Raw genomic sequence first — 24,654 nt, 5'->3', positions numbered from 1 at the left:
TCGAGCTCTGGCACCTCTGCAAATCCTGGCTTCCCTCTGCGAAGGGCCTATCTTTTACTTTTATGCAAGAGTGAGTAGTATTCCTTCTCATTCCAACCTACTCTTTAGTTGGCAAGCATCATGTGATGGGGAAAGATCTAAGCATATATGGCCATTCAAATATATTTGATCATGAATTATTATTGTTGACAATTATCTATATGATAAGTAAGTTGGGAGGCGAAACATTAAGCCCCTATCTTTCTCTGTGTTCGATCGATGCTATTTGTTCTAAAAATATGCTTTGAGTGGTAGCAATCATGGAAGAGTATATGATAGTTGAGTATGTGGGATTTGCTAAATCAAAGCTCTTACATAGACCCTTCCTGAAAATAAGATGAATTGCAATTGTTTGATGACTGAGAACATAGTTTGCTAGTTTTCAAGAAAGTTTATGGTCTATGCTTTAACATGTAAATAGCCTGTTACTTGATCGTGATAAGTTTTATAAGATGAGCTATTGTTATGACATATAATGATGATAGAAAAGGTGATTGAAATTATCAATGATCAAACATATGCACCTGCTAGCATTCACACATCATAAATTATTTCTTTTATCATTTACCTACTCGAGGACGAGCAGGAATTAAGCTTGGGGATGCTGATACGTCTCCAACGTATCTATAATTTATGAAGTATTGATGGTATTATATAATCTATTTTCGATGTTTATGGGCTTTATTATACACTTTTACATTATTTTTGGGACTAGCCTATTAGCCGGAGGGCCAACCCAAATTGTTGTTTTCTTGCCTATTTCAGTGTTTCAAAGAAAAGGAATATCAAACGGAGTCCAAATGGAATGAAACCTTCGGGAGAGTTATTTTTGGAACGGAAGCAATCCAGAAGACTTGGAGTAGACGTCAGGGAAGCTTCGAGGTGGCCACGAGGCAGGAAGGCGCGCCCTACCCCCTGGGTGCGCCCCCACCCTCGTGGGCCCCTTGTGGCTCCCCTGACCAACTTCTTTTGCCTATATATATCCATATACCCTAAAACACCGGGAAGCACAATAGATCAGGAGTTCTGCCGCCGCAAGCCTCTGTAGCCACCAAAAACCAATCGGGACCCTGTTCCGGCACCCTGTCGGAGGGGGGATCCCTCATCGGTGGCCATCTTCATCATCCCAGCGCTCTCCATGACAAGGAGGGAGTAGTTCATCCTCGGGGCTGAGGGTATGTACCAGTAGCTATGTGCTTGATCTCTCTCTCAATCGTGTTCTTGATTTGGCGTGATCTTGATGTATCGCGAGATTTGTTATTATAGTTGGATCTTATGATGTTTCTCCCCCTCTACTCTCTTGTAATGGATTGAGTTTTCCCTTTGAAGTTATCTTATCAGATTGAGTCTTTAAGGATTTGAGAACACTTGATGTATGTCTTGCCGTGCTTATATGTGGTGACAATGGGATATTCACGTGATCTACTTGATGTATGTTTTGGTGATCAACTTGCGGGTTCAATGACCTTATGCATAGGGGTTGGCACACGTTTTCATCTTGACTCTCCGGTAGAAACTTTGGGGCACTCTTTGAAGTACTTTGTGTTGGTTGAATATATGAATCTGAGATTGTGTGATGCATATCGTATAATCATGCCCACGGATACTTGAGGTGACATTGGAGTATCTAGGTGACATTAGGGTTTTGGTTGATTTGTGTCTTAAGGTGTTATTCTAGTACGAACTCTATGATAGATCGAACAGAAAGAATAGTATCATGTTATTTTACTATGGACTCTTGAATAGATCGATCAGAAAGGATAACTTTGAGGTGGTTTCGTACCCTACCATAATCTCTTCATTTGTTCTCCGCTATTAGTGACTTTGGAGTGACTCTTTGTTGCATGTTGAGGGATAGTTATATGATTCAGTTATGTTATTATTGTTGAGAGAACTTGCACTAGTGAAAGTATGAACCCTAGGCCTTGTTTCCTAGCATTGCAATATCGTTTACGGTCACTTTTACCACTTGTTACCTTGCTGTTTTTATATTTTCAGATTACAAATACTCATATCTACCATCCATATTGCACTTGTATCACCATCTCTTCGCCGAACTAGTGCACCTATATAATCCACCATTGTATTGGGTGTGTTGGGGACACAAGAAACTCTTTGTTATTTGGTTGCAGGGTTGCTTGAGAGAGACCATCTTCATCCTACGCCTCCCACGGATTGATAAACCTTAGGTCATCCACTTGAGGAAAATTTGCTACTGTCCTACAAACCTCTGCACTTGGAGGCCCAACAACGTCTACAAGAAGAAGCTTGTGTAGTAGACATCAAGCTCTTTTCTGGCGCCGTTGCCGGGGAAGTGAGTGCCTGAAGGTATATCTTTAGATCTTGCAATCGAATCTTTTTCTTGTTTTATCACTAGTTTAGTCAATAAAAGAAAATTACAAAAAAATGGAATTGAGGGTGCCTCATATGCTTCATCTTTTTATTATCTTCCGTGAAAATAAGGAATCTAAAAATTGTGCTCAAGTACTAGAAGAACAATTACATAGAATGCTTGGCATGAAATATGTGAATGATGAGCATGATTGCAATGTTGTTAGTATGAATTCTTTGAATACCCATGATGCTAATGATATGCAAAGCCACAAGCTTGGGGATGCTATGTTTGATGAAGATGATATTTTTTGTCCCCCAAATTCTGATGAGCAAATTTATTATGGTAAAAGCATGCCTCCTATTTATGATGATTATTGTGATAACACGTATGCCATAAAGAATAAACATAACCATGAAACTTGTCATCATGATTTTAATTTTCAATTGGATTATGCTTCACATGATAATGCCTCCGTTTGATATTCCTTTTGTGCGAAACACTGAAATAGGTAAAAAAACAGCAATTTGGACTGGGCCTCCGGTTAATAGTTAGTCCCAAAAATAATATAAAAGTGTATAATAAAGCCCATTAAACAACCAAAACAGATAATATAATAGCATGGAACAATCAAAAATTATAGATACGTTGGAGACGTATCAAGCATCCCCAAGCTTAATTCCTACTCGTCCTCGAGTAGGTAAACTATAAAAATAGGATTTTTGATGTGGAATGCTACATAGCATAATTCTCAATGTAATTTTCTTTATTGTGGCAAGAATATTCAGATCCATAAGATTCAAGATAAAAGTTTAATATTGACATAAAAATAGTAATACTTCGGGCATGCTAACCAAGCAGTTTATGTCTTATCAAAATAACATAGCCAAAGAAAGCTTATCCCTACAAAATCATATAGTTTGGCTATGCTTCATTTTCGTCACACAAAATACTCCCATCATGCACACTTCTATTTATTTAGGCTTTTGGTTGTCCTTTAATTTTACCTTGGGGTGCCTTGGGCATCCCCAAGCTTAGGCTCTTGCCTTTCCTTATTCCAAAATCCATCAAATCTTTACCCAAAACTTGAAAACTTCACAACACAAAACTTCAACAGAAAATCTCATGAGCTTCGTTAGTATAAGAAAATAAACCACCACTTTAAGGTACTATAATGAACTCATTCTTTATTTATATTGGTGTTAAATCTAATGTATTCCAACTTCTCTATGTTTCATACCACCCGATACTACTCATATATTCATCAAAATAAGCAAACAACACACGAAAAACAGAATCTGTCAAAAACAGAACAGTCTGTAGTAGTCTGTAACTTTCGAATACTTCTGTAACTCTAAAAATTCTGAAATAAATTTTTGGACGTGAGGAATTTTTCTATTAATCATCTTCAAAAAGAATCAACCTAAAATCACGCTTCTGTAAAAAATGACAGCTATTCTCGTGAGCGCAAAAGTTTCTGTTTTTTACAGCAAGATCGCAACGACTTCACCCAAGTCTTCCCAAAGGTTCTATTTGGCAAAAACACTAATTAAAACATAAAACCACATCCAACTAGAAGCTAGATGAATTATTTATTACTAAACAGGAGCAAAAAGCAAAGAACAAAAATAAAATTGGGCTGCCTCCCAACAAGCGCTATCGTTTAATGCCCCTCGCTCGGCATAAAAACACGAATAGATCTAGGTATTGCCATCTTTGGTATGCAATTCTTCAATTGAGCACATGTAACTCTTAGGAGGTTCTTTAGCTTTGTTAATGATCAAACTCCTAGGCGAGAAATCGAGAAATTAATTTGTGTCAAAAGGTTCCTTAATGATATCAAAAAAATTGGGGTGAACACTTATTGATTTGAGATCTTCATTTACCTTACTAGAAGATTCACCCTTATTCTTAGGAACGTAAAAAAACTTGCCAACTTTGGCAGGAGTAGGATTAGAGGTATTTTTAATGGCGGAAAAAGCGGAACCCAAGTTGGTAATGATATCTTCGAGTTTATCAATTCTAGTAGAATCTTGATCTATCTTTTCATTAACTATGGGTTCCTTTTCCCTAAGATGCATCACATGTTCCAAGGTTAAAATGGTTCCATTGACTAAAAGAGGTGGTGGGACTAACAAATCTATCATGGCATTATAAGAATCAAAAGTATGGCTTCCCAAGAAATTCTCTCCAGTAATGGTGTCAAGAACATATCTATTCTAAGGAGTAATGCCTACATAAAAATTGCAAAGAAGAATGGAAGTGGATTGCTTTCTAGTAGATCTATTTTGAGCATTGCAAATCCTATACCAAGCATCTTTTAGATTTTATCCCTCCCTTATTTTAAAATTGAGAACTTCATTATCGGGAGTACAAACAATGATAGGAGGACTAGCCATGAGGGTGAAACAAACAATCTAACACACGAACACACAAGAAGCAAGCGGAAAGAGACGAACAGAAGAGGGGCGAAGAAAAGGCAAAGGTTTTTGAAAATCGTTTTAGAAGTGGGGGAGAGGAAAACAAGAGGTGAATAGAAAATAATGTAGTGCAAGGGAGAAGAGTTTATGATGGGTACTTGGTATGGCTTGACTTGGCGTAGATCTCCCCGGCAACGGCGCCCGAAATCCTTCTTGCTACCTCTTGAGCTTGCATTGGTTTTTCCCTTGAAGAGGAAAGGGTGATGCAGCAAAGTAGCGTAAGTATTTCCCTCAGTTTTGGGAACCAAGGTATCAATCCAGTAGGAGACGACGCACAAGTCAGTGAATACCTGCACAAACAATCAAGAACATTGCAACCAACGCGATAAAGGGGTTGTCAATCCCTTTACGGTCACTCGCAAAAGTGAGATCTGATAGAGATAATAAAGTAAATATTTTTGGTATTTTTGATGTATAGATTGGAAAGTAAAGATTGCAAAACAGTAAACGAGATTCAACAATATGGAAAAGAGATGCAATATAATGGAAAAGAGACCCGGGGGCCATAGGTTTCACTATTGGCTTCTCTCGAGATAGCATGTGTTACGGTAGGTGAACAAATTACTGCCGAGCAATTGATAGAAAAGCGCATAAATAATTATGAAGACATCTAAGGCAATGATCATGAACATAGGCATCACGTCCGTGTCAAGTAGACCGAAACGATTCTGCATCTACTACTATTACTCCACACATTGACCGCTATCCAGCATGCATCTAGAGTATTAAGTTAATAAGAACGGAGTAATGCATTAAGCAATATGACATGATGTAGAGGGATAAACTCAAGCAATATGATATAAATCCCATCTTTTTATCCTCGATGGCAACAATACATTACGTGCCTTGATGCCCCTACTGAACAAACCCACTACACATCGAGTGGCAGGGTATGTGTGTAGGCCTTTTCAAGGACATTCGAAACAACATGTCAATGTGTAATTCTTCATGAAGTTTTGCATGAGTTGAAAACCTCTCACTCTGAAGGAATTTTGCTTCAGTTGGGCCGAACTTCTAAAAAGCAGCCCACCCGCTTCCATAGAACAATATCGCGCGAGGGTGAGCTAACTCCAAAAACCCGTCCTCAGTTCGGATTGCAGGCTGCAACTCGCCTGCATGAAGCAGGAATCGCTAGTAATCTCCGGTCACTGTCACTGGAAAAGGAGACCGCAAGATTAAACCCAAAGCTAAGCACTTCTCCCATGGCAAGGAAGATCAATCTAGTAGGGCAAACTAAATCGATAATTCGAAGAGACTTGCAAAGATATCAAATCATGCATATAAGAATTCAGAGAAGAATCAAGTAATATTCATAGATAATCTTGTTCATAAATCCACAATTCATCGGATCTCGGCAAACACACCGCAAAAGAGTATTACATCGAATAGATCTCCAAGAACATTGAGGAGAACTTTGTATTGAGAATCAAAGAGAGAGAAGAAGCCATCTAGCTAATAACTATGGACCCGAATGTCTGTGGTAAACTGCTCACGCTTCATCGGAGAGGCAATGGTGTTGATGTAGAAGCCCTCCGTGGTCGATTCCCCCTCCAGTAGATCACCGAAAAAGGCCCCAAGATGAGATCTCACCGGTACAGAAGGTTGCAGCGGTGAAAAAGTGGTTTCATGGCTCCCCCTGATGTTTTTAGGGTATAAGAGTATATATAGGCGAAAGAAGTACGTCGGTAGAGCTACGAGGGGCCCACGAGGGTGGGGGCGTGCCTACCCCCTGGGCGCACCCTCCTGGCTCGTGGACGCCTCTGACTTTAACTCCAAGTCTTCTGGTTTGCTTTCGGTCCAAGAAAGATCATCGCGAAGGTTTCATTCTGTTTGGACTCCGTTTGGTATTCCTTTTCTGCAAAACTCTAAAATAGGAAAAAAAATAGAAACTGGCACTGGGCCCTCGGTTAATAGGTTAGTCCCAAAAATAATAGAAAATAGCATATTAAAGCCCATTAAACATCCAAAACAGATAATATAATAGCATGGAACAATAAAAAATATAGATACGTTGGAGACGTATCATGGTCCTCCATGAAACTCTTCACGAAATACATTCGAAGAAACTCGACGTGGTTATTTTCAAAGTGGATTCTGAGAAAGCATATGATAAGGTCAAATGACCCTTCCTCCAACAGGCCTTACGTATGAAGGGATTTAATGAAACCTAGAGGAAACATGTGGATTTCTTTATTCAAAAAGGTAACATCGGGATTGAGGTGAATGATGATATATGTCATTATTTCCAGACTTATAAGGGCTTAAGATGGGAAAATCCTATGTCTCCCGTTCTGTTCAACATGGTAGCTGATATGTTGGCAGTCCTTATCGGTCGGGCCACAGAGAATGGCCAAGTAGGTGGACTAGTTCCACATTTCGTGGATGGGGACATGTGTATCCTACAATATGCGGACGATACAATTATTTTCATGGAACATGATCTTGCAAAAGTTAGAAATATGAAGCTTGTGCTTTGTCTTTTCGAACACTTGTCGGGACTCAAGATCAACTTTAATGAGAGTGAACTATTATGTTTTGGGAGAGCCAAAGAGGAATAAGAATCTTATAGACAATTGTTCGGTTGTGAGATGGGTTCCTTACCGTTTAGTTACCTGGGAATTCCCATTCACCGTCGCAAATTATTGAATTAGGAGTGCAAGTGTATTGAAGATAGGTTTGTAGAAAGGCTAAGTTGCTGGAAGGGCAAGCCTATATCTTATGGGGGTCAGCTCATGTTGATAAACTCAGTTTTGACTAGCATGTCGATGTTCCTTCTATCGTTCTTTGACGTTCTTGTAGGGGTACGAAAAAGATTATATTTTTACCTATCTTGATTCTTCTGGCAGTGTGATGAGGGCAAGACGAAATACAGATTGGCCAAATGCGATATAATTTGCATACCCAAAGACCAAGGTGGGTTACAGATAGAAAACCTTGAAGTCAAGAAAAAATGCCTTCTTAGCGAATGGCTTTACAGGTTGTCTATTGAGACGAAAGGTACGTGGGTACAAATTTTGCGTAACAAGTACCTACAAACAAAAACTTTGGCACAGGTTACCGCTAGACCCACTGACTCACCGTTCTGGAAGGGACTGATGAGGACGAAAGAAACCTTCTTTCGCAGGGTGAAGTTTACTGTAGATAACAGTAATACAACTAGATTCTGGGAAGATGTGTGGTTAGGGGAGACGTCCTTGGCTATAAAGTACCCCACTTTATATAATTTTGTACAATGAAAGGAGGCTTACATTGCTATAGTATTACAATCGGTCCCTCTTAATATCCAATTCAGACGGTCTCTGGTTGGGGAACGATGGCACTCGTGGTTGCACTTGGTCCATAGGTTGATGGATGTTCAACTTACCGACCATCCAGATGTTTTTCTTTGGAATTAACTACGAACGGTAGTTTCTCGGTGAAATCTATGTATTTGGACCTTATCGACTCTGGGCCTATTCCGAGATCACTTCATATCTGGAAAATTAAATTTCCGCTTCGAATTAAAATCTTTATGTGGTTTGTCCACAAGAGAGTGATCTTAGCTAAGGATAATTTGGTAAAGCGTAGATGGGTAGGCAGTACTTGATGTTGTTTTTGTGATCACGATGAGACTATCAAACACCTCTTTCTCAACTGTCCCTTAGCCAAACTCCTCTGGCGTACTTTGCATATAACCTTTAATGTTAACCCTCCACTTAGTATTGACACGTTATTTGTGACGTGGCTAAATGAAGTTGAATCAAACTTAGCCGGACATATTCAGATAGGGATATGTGTGATGTTGTGGGCTATATAAAACTGCAGAAATGATATGATCTTTAACCAGAATTTTTTTATCAACTTTCTGCAGGTTATTTACAGAGACACGGCTTGGATCCGTACCTGGTTGATACTCATCATGCTGACTTTAGAGGACTTTTGGTTACTGGGTGCAACCGGTCGAAGATGGTAGCACGGGCTATCTTCAACCGGTTTCAATGACGATCTACTAATAAGCTAGGTGTTTAAACATCGTGGCCTGCTCTATTTTTCTGCCGGTTGTGGTATCTTTTATTTATTTTGTTGGACTCCTTTTGTGAGTGGATTTTAGACCTGGTACTTTGTTGAACATCTTTACGCTTAATAAAATTGATGCATTCATAGGTCAGGGGTTATTATTATTTTTAAAGAGTGAGGACTATGGCTCGGGCAAACCCATAGAAAGAATCTTGATATATTCAGTTCAGACGCGGCAGCCCTAGTGCCGTGCAGGTGCAGTGCAGCGCAGCCAGCTTAAAAATCCTGCCCGTCCTCGTACGTACGTGTCGTGATCTTCAACGTGTTGCTAGCTGCCAGCAGCTGGTCTGTGTTGCTGCTACTGCTGCTAGCGATCTAAATGTTTTTATATTTCTTTACTGATGGAGTACTATTTATGCACTCAAGACACAAAAGAAAACCGCTTACTTCAACCATAGCCGGAAACAATCATGCATTTGTGGTGCATACCGGTTGTCTTGTCCATCAATTCACCCTCGCTGAATTTTGTATTCGATAATACTCTCACCGATTAGTAAACATTCTTGCTAAGTTTCAGTCCACTGAGAAAATCTTAGTCGATGCTATAACCGTGAGATCTTACATTGAGATTCATGTAATCTTTTTCAGTTTTCCTTTTCTCTCTAACATGTTATATCACTTAACTAAGACTTGGTTAAATTTCAGTCGACTGAGAGCTAGCCACACCCAAAGAGAGAAGGTCTAGAAGACATAAGAACCGTGCAATGTGGTACTACAGTACTAAAAAAAAACTTAATGTGGTGCATGAATTTTATACTCCATCAAACAACACTCAGCTGAGAGCTCCCAAAAAGGAAACTAATAATTAGTTACCATTTTTTATTTAATGTGGTACTCCTGCATTTTATACAAAGAACAACGATGTATTGTGGACCAAACACATATAATCACTACGCATGTAGCGCACCTGCAACGATAGCTTGCAGTGCATTGCAGCACGTCTTGAAGAAGTGAAGGACTTGTGGTGCTCTATACAGCATGAGGACTAGCTCGGGCAAACCCATGTAAAAAAAATCTGATATCTTCAGTTGAGACGCGTCAGCCTTACTGACATGCAGCGCAGCGCAGTGCACGGTAAGCGCAGCTCTGAGAAATCCAGCCCGTCGTCGGACGATCGTGTGGTGGCCTAGGACGTGTTGCTGGCAGCGGCTGGGCTCATGTAGACGACGTGCTGCAGGGGCCTCGCCGGCGTGGAGGAGCAGGACATGGAGGGGCTCTTCTTCACGATGGGGATGAGCGACTGCACCACGTCCGTCATCAGCGGCCGGTACTCCGCCTTGGTCTGTATGCACATCGCCGCGATCGCCGCCACCTGCATGCACGCGTCCACGATAAAGAAAAAGAAGCTCAGAGCTGCACATCCATGGCGGAAACCGATCGATCATGCACGGAGGGGGGGCGCTGGTCACCCACCTGGATGAGATCCTTGACGGGGAACTGGCCTTTCAGGGCCGGGTCGACCATCTGCACGAGCCTCTCGCGGTTCGTCAGCCGTGGAAGAGCCTGTCATCACAACTCACGTACAGGAGTCATTTACCATTAATTTCCACACGATGAGAACTAGACATAACAAAGTCTCAGTCGACTGAGACTTAGGGCCTGTTTGGCTCTCCGCCGGCTCTGCAGAATTACGGGATCTGCGGAGCACCTACCTTCCAACTCCGTTATTTTAGCCTGTAGCTCCGTCAGCTCCGCGGAGCGAGTCCGGAGCGGGGGGACTCCGAACACCCCCTTAGTAAGACCGACGATATAATGGCATGCAGATTTCGTGATGTTTCAGGGCGCCCCAGCTGCTTACACAAAAGGGGTGTTCTATTATGCTCGTGTCCCCTGCTTCCGTTGAAAGCAAGCGAACAGAGTCCACAGAGCGCCACGTATGTTTGTGTTGTCGTTGGTCCTAATCTCGCTACTGCCACTACTATTATGTAATCCCCCCCTGCATTTATGCTGCGTGTCGAACATCTATCTCGGTGGCCACATGGTTGCCGCCGATGGTACGGATCCTAGGTGGCTAAGACAAACCACATGAGGAACGGTACGCTGCTGAACAGTGTGGTGAGTTGTGCACTGACCCATGAAACCAGGACGTGCTGTCCCGGCGGCCGCTGCGTGTCCACCGGCACCCGGCCCGTCAGCAGCTCCAGGAGCACCACCCCGTAGCTGTACACGTCCGACTTGGTCGTCAGCTTCCCCGTCGACGCGTACCTGCAACGCAAACCAGCAACAGCACCATCAGCCATGGATCTTCATCTTCTTAACCAGAAGCTGGCAAATTCGTTTACATACTCTGGCGCGAGGTAGCCGGTGGTGCCGAGGACGCGCGTGACGACCTGGCCGTTGGCCTTGTTGGAGCCGACCTTGGCGGTGCCGAAGTCGGAGACGCGGGCGCGGTAGTTGTGGTCGAGGAGGACGTTGCTGCAGTTGAAGTCGCGGTGGATGACGGCGGGGGAGGTGTGCTCGTGCAGGAACTCCAGCGCGCGGGCGCAGTCCAGCGCGATGCCCAGCCGCGTCTGCCAGTCCAGCGCCGGCCGCTGCTCCCCGGCGGCGGGGACGACGGCGGGGTGCAGGTGGCCCTTGAGGCTGCCGTTGGGCATGAACTCGAACACCAGCAGCCGGTGGCTCTGGTCGGCGCAGTACCCCAGCAGGCCCACCAGGTGCGGCGAGTGCATCCGGCTCAGCAGGTCCACCTGCAATAAACCGTAACCAAATGATTGATTGCATGGATCGATCAACACCCTGATCATTATTGATGGGGTTACATCAAATCCGGAAAACTAAAGTTAATGCCTTGAACAGGCTTAATTAAGATACCTATTTTGCGGGTATAAACATGGAAAGAGTGCAAAAGAAGCAAGGGCGTCGACCCCTACAGGCTACAGACACACACGTGGATGCCATTCGTCTCCGATTCATGGATGAAATCGGGCAAGCAGAGAAACATTGCGGCACTCAGGTGTGCCAGTCATCACCACTTACAGTATGATTTGCTAACGGCAGGTACGTAGATAGTATCAACAGCTAGGCAGTAGCCACCGTGCGCCCCCGGACTTTGCTGCTGCTCTAGAAGATGGCCCGGCTAGCTAGGCAATTAAACGCATGGACCGAGGCAGAAGGTGTCAGGTTCTTCATCTTGAATGGCGTGGATCCGGGACCTTCAAGTCAACCTGCCGCAGACCAGCACATGCATTGCCCGGGAACGAACTAGACCCACAAGAGCTATCGCGACAACATACCATCCAATTCTACACGTGATGTTAAAATACGGCATAGTCAATTCTACACGGCGCAGTGATCTGCGATAGGAGCGTCCAATCTGCCCACAGGAAACTGAGGCCCAGTTCTTTTCGTGCAGGATTCTGCAGAATCAAGATTCTGAAAAATTCTCGCAGAATCTACTGTCGAGTTCTTTTCTGAAATTGTAGTTTGAGATTGTGGACTGAGTTCTGTGCCGAAATGTCTATACTGCCCTTAGCCATCAGCACATACATACATCATCTATTCATCAGCACATAATTACCAAGCACCAAGTAGCAGTACCGAAATAGCAAGCAATTTATAGCAAATTATCAAGCTACAAATTCAAAGAATCAAACATACATCAATCCATTACCAGTACCATTTATTCATCAATCCATGCACTATCCATCCATCTATTCACCTAGATATTGGCAGAGAAACAAACAGAAGTGACAGAAGAATACAGAGGAGGCAAAAGAGAAACGAGACAATGAACGGGAGCTCGCGTCCGGCGGGCGTCTAGGAAGGGCGGCCTGCGGCGAGCACACGGTGGTGGGCTAGCTCTCCCGTCCAGCGGCGTCGCGAGGAGCGGGGCTGGCGGAGCTCCCGTCCGGCAGCGGCGAGGTGGGCCGTCGTGAGGAATGGCGGGGCTGGCGGAGCTCCCGTCCGGCAGCGGCGAGGTGGGCCGTCGTGAGGAATGGCGGGGCTGGCGGAGCTCCCGTCCGGCAGCGGCGAGGTGGGCCGTCGTGAGGAATGGCGGGGCTGGCGGAGCTCCCGTCCGGCAGCGGCGAGGTGGGCCGTCAGTGTTGGCGGAGATACGGCGGAGGGGAGGAGGAGCAGGGAAGGAAGAGGGGCAGCGGAGGGAGATAAGGCGGGCGGCCGCGGCGGCAAGGGCCAGGCGGCGGCGGCAAACCCTAGCCCTCGCGAACAGGGCGGCCGAGCGTTTTCCCCTGATGCGAACAGGGGCGGTCGAGCGAGAGCGTTTTCTCTCCAGCGCGTGGATGGGCTAGTGGCATTCTGGACGTAATTTCTCCATGGGATAGGGGTATTCCTATATTATGAAACGTTTTCAGAGGTGGGACTTGCCAAAATCTCAGGATTCTGGGAAAATCTAGCTTTCTGGCTGCTTTTGGATTGCACTAGGATTCTATAGAATCCTCTCCAGATTTTGGAAGTCAAAACGAGTTCTTTTGGCTTCAGATTTTTCAGACCAAAATTCTCCACAATCTGCTCAAAAGAACTGGGCCTGAATATGGCAGTCCAGTCCAAAATATGGTTTTGGCCGATGAGACAAGGCTACAAGAGAAGGTCCCAGGCTGAATTTTTCAGAAGTTAACTAACTAACTTGATTAGCCTGTGATGTGAGCCTAGGCTAGGCTCGCGACACTTGTCTGAAATGATTCAGCGAGCCAGGACGATAAGACCGCGGATTGCTAGCAGAGTCACGTACTACAAGGGCACTGACCTCCCCTGCCCGGATGGCAAGGGCGGTAGGGCACGGCGTGACCCTCCAGCTCGATCGGGAAGCCAGGCAAGGGACCCTGCCCTTTTCACCCGTGGCGCGGCAAGTTGCGCATGATCCGCCAAACAAACGTAGGAGGTAGGCACCGGCACTGCTATTCTGCCGCGGTTTCGCCTTGCTGACCCCGCAACACACCCGCTGCTCATTCTGCTGATGCTGCAGGTGGTGATGCGTCTCTCTCACTCCCCTAACTAAAGACAACACCAGCAGTCTGTCACCAACGCCCGCCCGCCCGCCCGCCCGTGGCCACGGAATGACCCAACCAGAATGCGTACTTGGATGCCTGCCTATGCCTTCCCAGGTAACGTACGTGTGCTCTAAAACCTCCCCGGCCCGGAGAGGCCCGTGCATGATCCGTCCCAGTCCCAGGCGCTCCGCAACAACAAACAGCACCAACAACCACGTACCACTCCCTCTCCCTGCTGCCGCTGCTGGCTCAATTGCGGGTAGAAACTAGACCAAGGTTGGTACGCGAAGCGAAGGCGGCGGGCGTACGCAGCACGCACATGGACATCGGCGAGACGTGAGCCGATCGATGTGGATATGCATGTGCGGCTTGAACAAATTAATTAATTCTACGTACTAAGGTGCGTTGCTGATTTTGTACCTCGACGCGGAACTCGCGCTCGCCCTGGCGCCGGGGGTCGAGCTGCAGGCGCTTGATGGCGGCCGGGGTGCCGTCGCCGAGGCGGCCGCGGAAGACCACGCCGTACGCGCCCCGGCCCAGCACGTTGCCCTCGCCGAACCCGTCCGTGGCGCGCTCCAGCTCCCGGTACGTGAACACCTGCGCGCCCCGGCTCCGCGGCTGCACCACCGCCAGCCCCAGAGGGCCCAGCCGCCCGCCGTATATGCACCCTGTGCCACACCGTCAAAAGTCCCAAGCCAAACCAATCCGTCAGCACCAACGTTCCTCGAGGCCACACCACGGTGGACGGAGTACTGCTGCATTGGTTAAGCGAGCGAGCGCGCGCTTACGGCTTACCTGTGGCGGCGTAGCACCTGCCATTTTGGTAGCCGCGGACGCTGCTGCCGCAGCTGGACGCCAGCGCGCCGGGCTTGTCGCCGTCCACGCTGTCCCCGGCGGCCACCAGCCTGAGCTTCGCCCGGCGGGTCAGCACCAGGATGAGCGCCACGGCCACGAGCAGCACCAGCCCTATCGCCAGCGCCGAAAGCGGCAGTATCGCGAAGAGCGGGTTGGACCCGCCGTCGTCGCCGCCGCGCCGGAGGGGCGCCGGCCACGGGGACAGCGGCCAAGGCGCGAGGAGCGCGTCGGCAGCGACGTCGGCGGCCGCGAGCGGAGACGGTGCCGGCGGCGAGGGACTGAACGCTGCCACGTCTGACATCCCCGCCCGAGGGTGGCCGGCCGGGCCAGCAGCAGCTCGAGCAAGTGGTGGAGCGGTGTACAGGGAGATAACGGAGTAGCGGGAGCGTAGCGTACTCGCGGAGGGAGATATTATAGGAGGGGAGGAGGGGCGCACGAGAAGGGAATAGAAGTGGGTATTGTTTCTCTGAATCTACCTGAGTGTGGTCTAGCAGTACTTTAACCTACGAAGCAATGTAACTGCACCTGACACAGCCCGGTACCTCGCCGGACACCGCCGATGTGGACGGAGCAGTAGAAGTAGAACATGCTGTCGTACGTTTCCGGTGAATTCACGCGGCGCTGGCGTGTCGCCATGGTCGCATCTTCGGACGTGCTCTGGCCTTGTCGCGCGAGGGACCACGCACGAACGGACGAACGTAAACGGCAGGCGCGGGCACGTACGCCGTGGCTTCCGCCGAACAGGGTAAAAGCCACCCTACGGACGGATCGGGGGGTTGTCTGACGGCGAGTAGATGCGCGCGAGCGTGGCCGCCGGTCCGGGCGGGCAAGGCGCCGAAAAGGAAGAGGACCGGGGTCACCTCACATCACATGCCGCGGGCGGGGATGCGGCCACCGTTAAATTCCCGGCTCGTGACCGTCGTTTGGTTGTGTCTTCTGCTGCGCGCGCGCGCGCGCACGGGAAGCCCTGCGATGCGAGCCAAGGTGGCAAAAGAAGACGCGGGCTGGCTGGTCCCGGGAGGATAAAGGAACGGCGCGCTTAACTCTGCCGTAATACGGACGTCTGACGTCTAGAAGTTCCCTCTTCTGATGGTCAGGAGGTCGTACGTGCCAGCACCACCAGGTTATGTGCATTGCACATGTGAGCTGGTCGCGGTGTCAGAGGTTTATTACACGTCGAATCGAAGTGAATTGGGCTGCGAGTTGGCTCGTTTTACCCGCGAGATTGGAGAGCCAGCCGAGGTTAACAGAGATGAATGAACGCATGGCCGCACCGATTTGCTGCGTAGATCCGCCGAATCGTCCGTCTCAGACGCACCATACGCTTTCCATGCATGCAGGTCCAACGAAGGCGCGCCTGCTTCCAACAAAAAGGTCACGCGACGGCACGTACCGTGCCTTCGTCACGTATGTAGTTTTGCTGGATTACGAGCATTGTCACTCTCTCCGTCCCGTGAAAGTATATGTCTTCCTGCGATCTTTTTTTGCGGGTATGTCCTGATGACGATCTAGGGTTATGAATCACGGTAGAAACTAGAAAGGGGAATTGGGAGCACTGAGACAGAATTGGGAGCAGGTTGAGCTTGGACAGAATTGGGAACACTAAGACACCGAACTCCTTCTGGTGAGAGAGGCCAAAGTTTGCCGGTTGGGGTTATGGTTGGGGTTATGGTTGTCATGATGTTAATAATAAAAATGCCATGTTATTAATAATAAAAAATTACATGTTATTAATTATTAAATTTTCATCCTCTTATTAAATACAACTGCCTTCCTATTATTAATAATGAAAAAATGCATTCATCTTAACAATAAATCTACCATTGCCAGGTTAATAAAACTGCCATCGTCTTCATGAGTTGGTACTATCTCAAAAACAAACATAATTGAGAAGAACTTATTGATGCATGATAGTTTTGCCATGCCACTTCACACACAAAATGCCATGTGACCAAAAAATTCAATTTGCTCTAAAAAAAACCATGTTTCACTAAACAAAAATTGCCATGTTTCTTAATTTGCGATATGATTTTTCTGCCATGTTTTGAGCTTCCCCATATGAATTTCTCACATATAAATTCTCTCTAAAAACTGCCATTTATGCCACCTGACACATAAATGCCAAGTGATCAATACAATTTGCTAAAAAAAAGCCATGTTTAACTAAGCAAAAGTTGCCATTTTTTAAATTTGCCATATAATTTGTCTACCATGTGTTCAATTTGCCATATTTTTTCCCCAGAAATTTGTTCCATGCCACTACACACAAAAATGTCATCTGATGAGAAAACAAGTTGCTCTAAAAAACATTGTAAAAGTCGAGAAGTTGGTTCATTGAAAACTGCCATGATATAGAGCAAAATGGTTCTTATAAAATGCCATGCACTAATAATTGAAAATTACATGCTCTAATAGTAAAAATGTCATGCTCTTAATAATAAAAATGCCATACTTTTAATAAAAGATGCCATGTGGTTTTATAAAAATCCCAGGAAAAGTTTGTAAGGGACACATGGGAAAAGTTGACCATTTGGTTCTTTGAAAATTGCCTTGGCCTAGTGCAAACAATTTTAAAAAATGCCATGCTTTTAATAAAAGATGACATGTGGTTTTATAAAAATGCCAGGGAAAGTTTGTAAGGGACACATGGGAAAAGTTGACCATTTGGTTCTTTGAAAACTGCCATGGTCTAGAGCAAACAATTTTAAAAAATGCCATGCATAGGAAATGGTGAAACTAGACCATCTAGGTAAACATGGTTCAACAGTTACCATCTACTTTTCATTTGGCTATCTATATAAAAATGCATTGCGCACTATTACTAACCATAGTGTTTCCAATAGTCTAGTAACCATTTGCACTGCTTCAGAAAATGGAGCGGAGCACCAAATTGGCCATGGTATGTACACTAAAAAACTTCCATGATACATTGAATTTCTAACATGGTATCTAGACAGAAAATGTCATGGTGAAAATATAATATTTGCCATGGCATGTGAGAGTAGTACAAAAACAAGCAAAAATGCCATGGGGCACCCCCTGTACAACATGTCCAGTGACATACCCAACGAACACATGCCACTAATATTAAGAAACATGGTAGTTTTAGAAAATTATGTGTTATGTGTCACATGATGATCAAAGACGTGGCAAGTTTGGAAAATTATGCCCAAAACACATGGTAGTTTCAGAAAATGATGTGCTATGTGTCACAAAATGCCATGAAAACAACCCATGGTAAACTCAGACCCTGGCAGTTTTGACATTGAATTGCCCATGGCAATTCATATGCATTGTTTTACTCCTACACGGGAATTTCTTCATAATTCCCTAGAAACCACGCATACGTACTCCCGTATCGCTACATGAAGAATGCAAAATTGAAACAACAAACAAACTGGAGATAATGGTGTGAACGTAATGAGAAGAAGATGGGGTCAACCTTCATGAGATCCAATGGCATCGCCCAGTCGCAAGCCTCCCTCACAGCTGGATACTATCGCAAAATCAACAATCGCCTCCCCACTGCCCTCGCCCCCCGTTACCGCCTCGCCGCTTTGCTCCAAAACCGGCAACTAGCCTCCTCCACTGAGGCTAGCCATAACGACGGTCACAAGCAAAATCAGTGAGCACCAGCCTCCCACTTGGCGAGATGCATTGGTGGAAGGCATGGGTCGTCGACGATGACCTTCTTTGGCAGGCGGCAGTGGAGAAGATGGCTCGCCCCCGGCCTCGGGCGACGGATCATGATGGATGTATATTTTACGCATTTTTAGAGATCATTCGTTGCATGTTCTCTTCATATATTATGTCCCATTGTACTAATATATGTCCATTATGCATACCGATTTTTGCAGTTTTCATTGTGAGCATTGCACATTTATTTATTATTAGTTTTCTTTGTTGTCTTGTGTATGCAGGTGTTTTGAAGCAACCTAGGACCAAGCACAATGAAAGGACCAAGGATGGGTTCAATACGAAGGACTTCCAGTACCTGACTTAGGCATTTCGGAGGCCGAAAAACTGATTTTTTTTCAAAGTGCTCCAAATCAAGATATAACACCACTGGGATGTCGGTTGCTCTCAAAAATCAAACGAGCCTAAGAATGTCAAAATCAGAGTCTGTTTTACTGAAGAGCACATAAACGCAAGACGACTAACCATATGCGCGGTCGTATGACATGAAAAGTGCTTCGAAAGTTGCCCTTTCACATGGGATTCTTCACCGATTTTGTCCCCGTTTGTTACCACGTGATCCTTAGACAATAATTAAGGTTGCGGGCGAGAAAAGGGTCATATTGGACCCTTCGATGACCAAATCAATGGAGGAGAAACCGAGAGGCCTTTATAAAAGCACCTCCAACCCTAGGCGCCTCCATCATCTCCATCATTCATATAAATGCAGCTGTCACCAATCTCCATTGCTACACCAATACCACCTCCAATGAGAAAAAGGGCCAAGACAAGAGGAAGAAGAGGAGGTGCCTCTGATACGTCTCCAACGTATCTATAATTTTTAATTGTTCCATGCTATTATATTATCATTCTTGGATGTTTTACAATCATTCTATAGTCGTTTTATATCATTTTTTGGTACTAACCTATTGACATAGTGCCCAGTGCTAGTTGTTGCTTCCTTCATGTTTTTTACATCGCAGGAATCAATACCAAACGGAGTGCAAATGCAGAAAAACTTTTTGATGATTTTTTTGGGGCCAGAAGACATCCAGTGGGCTAGGAAAGCACCTGGGGGGTGCTTCGAGGGGAGCACAACCCACCAGGGCACGCCTGGTGGCCCAGGCGCGCCCTGGTGGGTTGTGCCCACCCCGGGTGCCCCCTGAACCGCCTCTTTGCTCTATAACTACCCCAATATTCCAAAAACCCTAGGGGAGTCGACAAAAATAAATTCCAACTGCCGTAGAGTCCAGAAACACCAGATCCAATCTAGACACCATCTCGGAGGGGTGCATCATGTCCATTGGTGCCTCTCTGATGATGTGTGAGTAGTTCTTTGTAGACCTACGGGTCCGTAGTTAGTAGCTAGATGGCTTCCTCTCTCTCTCTCTCTCTCTCTTGATTATCAATACAATGGTCTCTTGGAGATCCATATGATGTAAGTCTTTTTGCGGTGAGTTTGTTGGGATCCGATGAACTTTGAGTTTATGATCAGATCTATGTTTTTATCCATGAAAGTTATTTGAGTCTTCTTTGATCTCTTATATGCATGATTGATTATAGCCTCGTATTTCTTCTCCGATATTTGGGTTTTGTTTGGCCAACTTGATCTATTTATCTTGCAATGGGAATAGGTGCTTTGTGATGGGTTCGATCTTACGGTGCTTGATCCGAGTGACAGAAAGGGAAATGACACGTATGTATCGTTGTTATTAAGGATAACAAGATGGGGTCTATTTCTACATAAATAGATCTTGTCTACATCATGTCATCGTTCTTATTGCATTACTCCGTTTCTCCATGAACTTAATACACTAAGTGCATGCTGGATAGCGGTCGATGTGTGGAGTAACAGTAGTAGATGCAGGCAGGAGTTCCGTCTACTAATCTTGGACGTGATGCTTATATAATGATCATTGCATAGTGATACGTCCATTTTGCATCATGCTTTTATATCAATATTTATTGCATTATGGGCTATTATTACACATTACATATCAATATTTATGGCTATTCTCTCTTATTTTACAAGGTTTACCATGAATAGGGGGAATGCCGGCAGCTGGAATTCTGGCTGGAAAAGGAGCAAACATTGGAAACCTATTCTGCACTGCTCCAAAAATCCTGAAACTCCACGAAACTTATTTTTGGAATTAATAAGAATTATTGAGCGGAAGAAACACCTCAGGGGGCCCACACCCTGGCCAGGAGGGTGGGGGGCGCGCCCACCCCTACTGGGTGCACCCCCCTGTCTCCTGGGCCCCCTGGTGGCCCTCCGGTGTCCATCTTCTGCTATATGAAGGCTTTTACCCTGGAAAAAATTGTGGGCAAGCTTACGGGACGAAACTCCGCCGCCACGAGGCGGAACCTTGGCGGAACCAATCTATAGCTCCGACAGAGCTCTTCTGTCGGGGAAACTTCCCTCCGGGAGGGGGAAATCATCACCATCGTCATCACCAACGATCCTCTCATCAGGAGGGGGTCAATCTCCATCAACATCTTCACCAGCACCATCTCCTCTCAAAACCCTAGTTCATCTCTTGTATCCAATCTTGTATCCAAACCACAAATTGGTACCTCTGGGTTGCTAGTAGTGTTGATTACTCCTTGTAGTTGATGCTAATTGGTTTACTTGGTGGAAGATCATATGTTTAGATCCTTAATGCATATTATTACTCCTCTGATTATGAACATGAATATGCTTTGTGAGTAGTTACGTTTGTTCCTGAGGACATGGGTGAAGTCTTGCTATTAGTAGTCATGTGAATTTGGTATTCGTTCGATATTTTGATGAGATGTATGTTGTCTTTCCTCTAGTGGTGTTATGTGAACGTAGACTACATGACACTTCACCATTATTTGGGCCTAGAGGAAGGCATTGGGAAGTAATAAGTAAATAATGGGTTGCTAGAGTGACAGAAGCTTAAACCCTAGTTTACGCGTTGCTTCGTTAGGGGCTGATTTGGATCCATATGTTTAATGTTGTGGTTAGGTTTACCTTAATACTTCTTTTGTAGTTGCGGATGCTTGCAATAGGGGTTAATCATAAGTGGGATGCTTGTCCAAGTAAGGGCAGTACCCAAGCACCAGTCCACCCACATATCAAATTATCAAAGTACCGAATGCGAATCATATGAGCGTGATGAAAACTAGCTTGACGATAATTCCCATGTGTCCTCAGGAGCTCTTTTCTCATTATAAGAAATTGTCCAGGCTTATCCTTTGCTACAAAAGGATTGGGTCACCTTGCTGCACTTTATTTACTTTCATTGCTTCTTACTCGTTACAATTTATCTTATCACAAAACTATCTATTACCTACAATTTCAATGCTTGCAGAGAAAACCTTACTGAAATCCGCTTATCATTTCCTTCTGCTCCTCGTTGGGTTCAACACTCTTACTTATAGAAAGGACTACGATAGATCCCCTACACTTGTGGGTCATCAAGACTCTTTTGTGGCGCCGTTGCCGGGGAGTGTAGCGCTTTTGGTGAGTGGAACTTGGTAAGGAAACATTTATATAGTGTGCTGAAATTTTCTATTACTTGTTACTATGGAAACTAATCCTTTGAGGGGCTTGTTCGGGGTATCTTCACCCTGACCAGAAGAGCAAAGAGTTGCTCCTCAACCTACTGAACCTACTGAAAATATTTACTTTGAGATTCCTTCGGGTATGATAGAGAAACTACTAGCTAATCCATTTGCAGGAGATGGAACATTGCATCCCGATTTACACCTTATCTTTGTGGATGAAGTTTGTGGATTATTTAAGCTTGCAGGTATTCCCGATGATGTTGTCGAAAGGAAGGTCTTCCCTTTATCTTTGAAGGGAGATGCATTGACATGGTATAGGCTATGTGATGATACCGGATCTTGGAATTGTAAACGATTGAAGTTGGAATTTCACCAAAAGTTCTATCCTATGCATCTTGTTCATCGTGATCGTAATTACATATATAATTTCTGGCCTCGCGAAGGAGAAAGCATCGCTCAAGCTTGGGGGAGGCTTAAGTCAATGCTATATTCATGCCCCAATCATGAGCTTTCTAGAGAAATGATTATTCAAATTTTTTATGCTCGGCTTTCTCTCAATGATCACAACATGCTCGATACTTCCTGTGCTGGTTCTTGTATGTTGAAGACTATTGAATTCAAATGGAAATTATTGGAAAGAATTAAATGCAACTCTGAAGATTGGGGTTCCGACGATGGTAAGGAGTCAGGTATGACACCTAAGTTTGATTGTGTTAAATCTTTGATGGATATCGATGCTTTTCATGGATTTAGCGCTAAATATGGACTTGACTCTGAGATAGTAGCTTCTTTCTGTGAATCTTTCGCTACTCACGTTGATCTCCCTAAGGAGAAGTGGTTTAAATATAATCCTCCTGTTGAAGTAAAAGTAGTTGCACCTATTACAGTTGAAGAAAAGACTGTCACTTATAGTGATCCTATTGTTCCTACTACTTATGTTGAGAAACCTCCTTTTCTTGATAGGGTAAAGGATTATGCTAAAATTTCAACTATTGTTCGTAAGAGTAATACTAGGACTTATACACCTCCTGAGCAAATTAAAGTTTAACCTAGTATTGCTATGGTTAAAGATCTCTTGGATGATGATTTAGATGGGCATGTTATTTATTTCTATGGTGAAACTGCAAATATTGCTAGACCCGATACTAAGATACATAGACCGTTGTAGGCATGCCTGTTATTTATGTTAAAATAGGCGATCATTGTTATCATGGCTTATGTGATATGGGTGCTAGTGCTAGTGCAATACCCTATGGCTTATATAAAGAAATTATGCACGACATTACACCCTTTGAATTAGAAAATATTGATGTTACCATTAAGCTTGCTAATAGGGACACTATTAAACCAGTTGGGATTGTTAGAGATGTCGAAGTCTTGTGTGGGAAGGTCAAATATCCTGCTGATTTTCTTGTTCTTGGTTCCCCACAAGATGATTTTTGTCCCATTATTTTTGGTAGACCCTTCCTGAACACTATTAATGCTAGGATTGATTGTGAAAAGGATACTGTCACAATTGGCTTAGAGGGTATGTCTCATGAGTTTAATTTTGCTAAGTTTCATAGACAACCTCGTGATAGAGAATCACCTAGTAAGGATGAGATTATTGGTCTTGCTTCTATTGCCGTGCCTCCTACTGATCCATTAGAACAATATTTGCTAGACCATGAAAATGATATGTTTATGAAGGAAAGAAGGGAAATAGATGAAGTGTTCCTTAAATAGGAACCTATGCTGAAACATAACCTTCCCATTGAAATTCTTGGGGATCCCCCTCCACCCAAGGGTGATCCCGTGTTTGAACTCAAACCATTACCTGATAATCTTAAGTATGCTTATATTGATGAAAAGAAAATATATCCTATTATTATTAGTGCTAACCTTTCAGAGCAAGAAGAAGAAAGATTATTGAAAACTCTGAAGAAGCACCGAGCTGCTATTGGATATACTCTGGATGATCTTAAGGGCATTAGTCCCACTCTATGCCAACACAAGATAAATGTGGAGAAAGATGCCAAACCAGTTAGAGATCCTCAACGAAGACTGAATCCCAAAATGAAAGAAGTGGTAAGAAAGGAGATACTAAAGCTCCTTGAGGCAGGTATAATTTATCCCATTGCTGATAGTGATTGGGTAAGCCCTATCCATTGTGTTCCTAAAAAGGGAGGTATTACTGTCGTTCCTAATGATAAAGATGAATTGATCCCGCAAAGAATATTATAGGTTATAGGATGGTAATTGATTTCCGTAAATTAAATAAAGCTACTAAGAAAGATCATTACCCTTTACCTTTTATTGATCAAATGCTAGAAAGACTATCCAAACACACACATTTCTGCTTTCTAGATGGTTATTCGGGTTTCTCTCAAATACCTGTGTCAGCGGGGGATCAATCAAAAACTACTTTTACTTGCCCTTTCAGTACTTTTGCTTATAGAAGTATGCCTTTTGGTTTATGTAATGCACCTGCTACCTTTCAAAGATGCATGATGGCTATATTCTCTGACTTTTGTGAAAAGATTTGTGAGGTATTCATGGATGATTTCTCTGTCTATGGATCCTCTTTTGATGATTGTTTGAGCAACCTTGATCGAGTTTTGCAGAGATGTGAAGACACTAGCCTCGTGTTGAATTGGGAAAAGTGCCACTTTATGGTTAATGAAGGCATTGTCTTAGGGCATAAGATTTCCAAGAGAGGTATTGAAGTTGATAAGACTAAAGTTGATGCTATTGAAAA

At 44.5% G+C, this 24,654-nt stretch overlaps 1 protein-coding gene across 1 annotated transcript; it reads right to left on the bottom strand.

The window, feature by feature from the left end:
* Positions 1–9,684: 9,684 nt before the first annotated feature.
* Positions 9,685–15,142, bottom strand: LOC123131977 (probable serine/threonine-protein kinase PBL7). The gene is made up of 6 exons (XM_044551719.1): positions 14,649–15,142; positions 14,274–14,521; positions 11,194–11,594; positions 10,980–11,112; positions 10,321–10,410; positions 9,685–10,219 (listed from the first exon to the last, which is right to left on the bottom strand). Exons 1-6 carry the CDS (start codon positions 15,007–15,009, stop codon positions 10,034–10,036), a joined length of 1,419 nt encoding a protein of 472 aa, XP_044407654.1. The 5' UTR covers positions 15,010–15,142; the 3' UTR covers positions 9,685–10,033.
* Between the last annotated feature and the right edge of the window lie 9,512 nt (positions 15,143–24,654).

The sequence above is a fragment of the Triticum aestivum genome, chromosome 1B (genome assembly GCF_018294505.1).
Source record: "Triticum aestivum cultivar Chinese Spring chromosome 1B, IWGSC CS RefSeq v2.1, whole genome shotgun sequence".
NCBI classification, from domain to species: domain Eukaryota; kingdom Viridiplantae; phylum Streptophyta; class Magnoliopsida; order Poales; family Poaceae; genus Triticum; species Triticum aestivum.
Note: the sequence above shows the minus strand (reverse complement) of the source record. Positions and strands in the feature narration are given on the sequence as shown.